The 6538-nt window shown below is 36.1% G+C and overlaps 1 protein-coding gene across 1 annotated transcript in view; it reads right to left on the bottom strand.

The window, feature by feature from the left end:
- Window positions 1–202: 202 nt before the first annotated feature.
- USP10 (ubiquitin specific peptidase 10) overlaps window positions 203–6538 on the bottom strand; it is a 42211-nt gene continuing 35875 nt past the window's right edge. The window contains exons 12-14 of the mRNA XM_026092034.1: window positions 3855–3999; window positions 2576–2641; window positions 203–1283 (exon numbers count right to left, since the gene is read on the bottom strand). Coding sequence (XP_025947819.1) covers window positions 1096–1283; window positions 2576–2641; window positions 3855–3999 — 399 coding nt within the window. The 3' untranslated portion in view covers window positions 203–1095. The remainder of the gene's footprint in view (window positions 1284–2575; window positions 2642–3854; window positions 4000–6538) is intronic.

The following is a 6538-nucleotide window of genomic DNA, read 5'->3' as shown; positions in this document are numbered from 1 at the left end:
CTCTCCCATCAAAGTGCAGTTTCATCTCAAAGCAGAACGAAAACCTTTCTGAAGGTTCAAGAAGCTGTAGAAGACAAAAAGCACGCGCCGTTCACTTGGGGAACAGATCTGCACCTTGTAAAAGTGCTACACAACATTTTCTATTAGGAGTTTCCAAGGCTAGAATTCACACTTGAGGAAAAACAAAACCCACGCACACACCTTAAACCAACTTTGTGACTTTTATTGATGGGCGACAACTTTATACTTCTAGATATCACTAAACTGTGTACAATTAGGAACTCAACATTATAGGAGAGCAGACAGCAAAATTAAACAAAGCAGACTTAAAGAAATATCAACCTTAATTATTTTGCCCATTTTTTAAATTTCATGTACACAGAAGCATAAATGCAGTTTGAAATTTCTTAATAGCAATAAAGTTACAATCACCCATCTATATAGACTAACATCTTAACTCCAAATATTTGATCTGCAATGTGTACTTAAGCAGTTTCTCATCGCACAATTATTAAAATGTGTCTTCCTATTAGGAACCAGCAACTCTGCATTTTGTACGTTTGTACATTTTTTGAAGCACATAGGACCATTTCCATCTCATACACATCGGCTCATATTTTACCACTTATCAAAAACTATTGGGGAAGCAGAGAGCACTTTTTATTTTTTTTATTTTTTTATTTTTTACTTAAGTAAAGATAAAACATTTTCACAGAAATCTACAAGTTCTGTTGCTGGTGCAGGGTTTTCTTCTACTACGCAATTAGAAAGTGGGAATCGAATGCAAATCCCCTTTTATTATCTTAGGATTCAGCATTAAATCAGATTTTTTTTTGTGTGTGATTCACAAGACTGAGTCTTTCAACCAAATGACTTCATTCTGCAAAGTCAAAAGTCTACACAAACTATGTTGTGCACAAACCCAAAGTAGCTTCCTTTATCACTCTATCCCATAGTTGCAAGGGAAAAAAAAAAAAAGAAAAGAAAAAAAAAAGGATTCACTCAAAAGAGCATTTACAGGAGGAAGAAAAGTTAGTGATAGTTGGCGTTCTACAAAGCAGGTATCTTGCACACACAGCGTAAAAGGGGAAAGTTTCACAGCAGGTCAACTCGGCGGTAGTACAGGAGGTAGGCTGTGCGTTCTGCAGACGGCTTCACCACCTGGTACTGATTTATCACTTTAACTGCCTGGTCATCGATGCGTAACCAGCCGTTTAGACCAATTTGGAAGACGTCTGTAGTGTAATGGCCACCAGTTGCGCTGTTTCCGTGATGATAGACAACTGTAAAGAGAAATTCATGATGCATATATACACACTATACACACACTTCTGTGAAGACAAAGATTTTTAGTATAATTTGAATTAAGCAAAGTAGAAAAGTAGACTATACAATAGCTATAAATTTTTGAGAACTTATGAAATAAATCTCATGGTAGCTTACATTTTTAGCTACTGATGTTCTAGCATTTAGTTAACTGCAAGATAAACAAGCAAATCCTGGGTGATATCTGGAACTTAATTATTCAAAAGCTCATGTTAATAATTTAAAATTCATTCAACAAGCTCAGCTCTGTGGGTGAGAAGTCCTAGACTGACAGAAGACTAAAGCATTATACTTTTCCACAGAAGGAGTTAGAAAAAAAATCAGAAGGTTAACACATTTGCTCCAAAGCACCTTACATATACTCTCCAAACTTGCTCTGTGAAACCCACTATCAATAAAAAAATTATATTGCCAGAAACTGTCCTGAATTTCCACAAAGAGACAGGTAAGTTATTTCCTTCTGTAGCCTCAGCGGTCACAAAACTGGATCCAAATCACCAAGTCACATAAGGCCACCAGTATTGGCACAGATTCAGTGACGTAAAAATTAAGATCTCCGGTTCTCCAGTTTATTTTGTTGCTCTGATGCCAACACAAATAAGCAGGTGTAAATCCTAGACTGTGTTTGACTTTTACACTTTAGCAAATTCATTACTGCCCAGATACTGTTTTCTTCAATATTAAAACGCTTCTTCTAAATTCTTACATCGGTTCCCAGTCTTAACTACCAATTTAGGTCTTTCATATACATTGTAGATACTCTTAAAAACATCATTTCCTCACACAAAAATAATCATCTCCAAATGAAACTTTTCCACCTACAATATGCTATTCATACACTGCCAGCAGTTCGCAACTCGAGGGTTCAAAAAGATGCAAAGCCAGCATTCAAACAGCCATTTCAAAAGACATTTGAAACATTTACCCTGAGAATCTGATGTATGTTAAGCATAATTATATTACAGCTACATTTCAGCTTCTGCTAATATTTTTCAGGATGGATCTCCTACAGAACTGTTTTTATGAGTTTTAAGCTGAAAAAAAAATCAGATGTATAAATACGTAGCATTATAAGTTTGTATGCACACATGCAGAATAAACACTGTATGCAAGAATGACACCCACAAGTTATTTCACTGCAATTCTAAAGAAAGTATTTTATATAATCCAGGGTACCCCAGAGTCTCTGAAATTCTATATGCAGAAATTGTTTTGCAATACAGGAACCAGAGGCATATAGATAAAATACCTGCAAAGAGCCGGTAGGTTCTTTGGCCTTTAAAAATTTTACTTTTCACACCAGGAGATAGTAGCTCTGGAGGAGGAAAGAAAGTCACAAAGGCAACAGTTAGCAAGTTCAGAAATTCAATTTCAATAGGGATCAATTATTTCTAACAGAAACCCACAGTAACAAATGAGAAAGTTTACTGAAGTGACTTCTGTAACCTATAGAGAATGGTCAAAATTCTGCTATCTGGTATTGCAGGCATTGGTTTTTGAACTTACCTGAGTACTAACACTTATGGAAGTGTTTAAAACTGCTGAGGAAAAAAAAATACTGAAAAAATGAGAGCAAAGATCAGGCTATATATTTTTTCCTCCTTTCACTCCTACTGTCAGAAGATAACAAAAACAATTTCAGATTCCAAGTCTTATAACAACTGTTTTTGTCAATCAAGGTAGATTAAACTAGTTCTAAAAATGTCCATTTTAAAAAGACATTTTAAAATAGAGTATAAGTAAAATAAAAGGGTACTATCTGACAAAGTTGCATCCACTTGGGATATGACTAACCATTTTTATTTTATTTTTTTTCCCCTATCTGAAATGCTGACTGGCTAGCAGTCAATTTGTCAGACAAAAAAAAAAAAAAGCATTTAAATACAGCAAGTTTCAGATGCTGGATCATATGCACAATCTCACCCTTTGTCTAATCGGTATCTCTAAAAAAAAGATCTTCGCAAAAAATATGGTTTAACCCTTGAACTATGGTTTGTCTTTAGGCTATATTTTTGTAAAAAAAATATTCCCGTTTCCTTTCTACAGCCACTGTTTATTAGAGTAATTTGTCACTTCATTGAAATCTGAGACAAAAAGACCTAGTACTATGTAGCAACAGCCTTGTATAGATACATACTACACATTCTGTTATCTCAATCCTTAAATCTGCACACACCTCCTATTTGGCCAGTCCATTGCCTAGGATGTGACAAAGATTTCAAGGGATTTCCCTATAATGTTTTTTGCAAGACAGTGGCCCAAACTAATACACAGTAAGCATCAGGCTCAGCAAGACTGAACCCAGAAACCTAGATAGATTCTTTTTATGCAAAACAAAGCATTCAAGATATTAATTCCAGTTATTGTTTCTAGAAAACAATACTCTCCAAGAAGAAATGTTTCTTGTGCACAAACCTGGGTGCTGGGGAAGAGAACTGAAACAGACACATACGCACACAGATACTCCCTGGGAAATGTAACGTTCCCGTCTCCCAAAACAGGGAAAGCTTCTATTTAAAAATCTTTACCTTTACTAATTTCCAGATCAACAGGATACTCAATATTCTTGATAAGCTTCTGACATCCACCAGTTTTCTCATACACAAATCGCTTGAGGTGTAAAACAAGAACAGGAGGGAGCTCTTCTAGTGTCACTCTTCTACTGATCTCCACCTAACACAGAGAACAAAGATGAAAGGAAACTAGTTTTTTGTTAACCACTCAAAATTACTCCTTTAAAAGAGGAATATTTAACTTAAAATAGACCACCTGAAAAACATCTGAATTGTAATAATATATATTTTTAAATGATAAACACAGCAGTTTAAGACGTAAAGAGTACTGGATCTTCCAACCAAAATATTGTTTTTAAGGCCAAACCCATTACCATTTACTATGGTGTTGCCTGATCTGTTAGAACGAACGAAGATATTCAGGTATTGCAGAACTAACAAAAAAAAAAACCCCAAAACCCAAACAAACAAAAAAAAAAACACAAAAAAAAACCCAACTCCCCACCTTTCTGGAGATCCCCCAACAGCATGACAGCTTAGTGATTAATAATTCTTAGCAGACTATCCAACTCTTGTACTCTAATCTCTAATCAAAAGTCATTAACTTGTGATAGATGCTGCTGATTTAAGAGAATTACAAACTCTGGAAAACACCACCACCATACCTCTGTACCTGAGGCAAAAGATTTTTTTTTAAGCTATTTTCATCTCTAAAAGCTTTTTTTTTCTTCTTTAAAGAAACAGCATAATAAAAGGAACTAATCCAAATCATTTCTAAATTTTCAATCTGGAGATTAAATATAATAATAATAATAATAATAAAAGCCTCTGTAAAACAAACTACCAGAATAAAGATTTTGGCGTCAGTACCTAGAGTCTACATTTATCTTACGCAATTTCACTAAGTGCTCCATAAATACAGACTGGACTGCAATGAGTTTTCGCTCAGTGCTTATGACTATTGCAGCTACTCTGTTAAATAGTTTGAATGCTCTCTCGCTCCAGGGTGTCCTGAACATACCTCTCTTCCTCACTGAAATAATAATTAAATAGCAGACTCCTCTTGAGTTTTCACTGGTACTTTCTGTATTCACCCCCCTTTCTCACCAAGAGAATCCTACAGCACTGTTGCTTTCTAGTAAAATCGCCTTCCTATAACAATAGCATTAAACCAAAGGCTTATTCAAAAGGAGGTAATAACGATTAATGTAGTAGAGCAACAAAGAGCAGGGCAGCAGTTTAAAGATTATTCTGCATTAACCAGAAGGTATTTGAAGTTCAAGAAGTCCCTCCTACAGAAAAGTTAGCTTTCATATTGGTTATCTAAAAATCAGTTAGTTATCGTGATCGGGTGCTTTGGAAAAGTGTAACAGGTTTTCTTTTTAAAAGTTCTGAAGAAAAAAAATGGAAAAAATATGGATTATAACCACAATGGGTTTCTATAAACTAAAGATTAATTTTATATAAAATTATAACCAAACCAACTGAACACTTACTGTCTGAAAACATGAAACTTGGCTCAGAATTACGAAAGAAAAATGTTTGGCCTACCTAGAAATTATGAAGTAAAAAGCAAATCTCCAGGTAACTGTTTTAAGTTCTTCTGAATTTTCTGATTGAGAAAAATTTCAAATACAGTTTTTTATGGTAAAGCATCAGCATATTCTTGTTGAATAGAGGTTCCAACTTCACTAGAGCCTACTAACTCACAGGGAAAAACTATTACCTTTTTCCATCATGAAGATTAAAATGTGGATTCATGATGCTGAAAGCAGGTAGGTTTTGTAGGGCACCTGATTTCCTAATCAATCCGAGCTGATCGAATTTACCAGATCCAATGCTATATTTGGAACAGAAATAGTTTCCACAAACTGCAAAATTTCACCTACACCTTAAGGATTCAAAATATGCATTCCTACAACCAAAAAACATCAAACCCTGGCTACATCAGCAGCTTTGTTGAGCAGTAGGGGTTTTTTTGTTTGTTTGTTTTCTTTAAACCAGCAAGCCAAACAGGGCCCTGTTCTTTTCCATTCAACAAGTAAGCTCCTGCTGGTGCCCATCTCCTCATTCTCCAGGAAATAACATGGAGAAAAAGAAGCCAAAAGTCAAACTCTGAAAGTGAAGACTATGACAAGAGATTTACATAATTCTCATTGAGAACAGCTACCATGCTAGCATGGAACAGCTTCTGCTTTTAGGGAGCAAATCCACGGAAACTTTATATACAGAAATATGCATTTGATTCATCCAGTTATTACTGGCCCAAGATTTTATTATACACAGTCTTCCAAATCTCAAATCTTAAGTCTTTGAGTTCAAAGTTCAATGCAAAAAGCAGAATTCCCAGCGCAGAGCAGGAACAGGAGGACGCTGGAGAACGTTTCTGCAGTGGTTTAAGCAGGTCCCATTCTCCTCCCTCAGTAACCGAGCTGGCGTATGGGAACATGTGGCTGCCCCCCAGCCGCGCCGTTCAGTCAAGCGTATTGGCTTAAACCACAGAGCAGTGCAGTTCTGCGTTATGGTGCCAGACTGCACAGCAGCAGCTAAGGAGCAGGCACGTGCTCTGCTGTCCTCACTCTGCTGGGGGACACTGATTTCTGGCACTGACATTACCATCCAAAAGTGCCACAAATGTTTGTTTAGTGAGCATGAATCTGAGCCCTAGGAAAACATTTATAAGATCTTCAAGGAGCAGT

The sequence above is a fragment of the Apteryx rowi genome, unplaced genomic scaffold, assembly GCF_003343035.1.
Source record: "Apteryx rowi isolate R43461 unplaced genomic scaffold, aptRow1 scaffold_94, whole genome shotgun sequence".
Lineage (NCBI taxonomy): Eukaryota > Metazoa > Chordata > Aves > Apterygiformes > Apterygidae > Apteryx > Apteryx rowi.
This window is presented reverse-complemented; position numbering and strand designations above follow the sequence as displayed.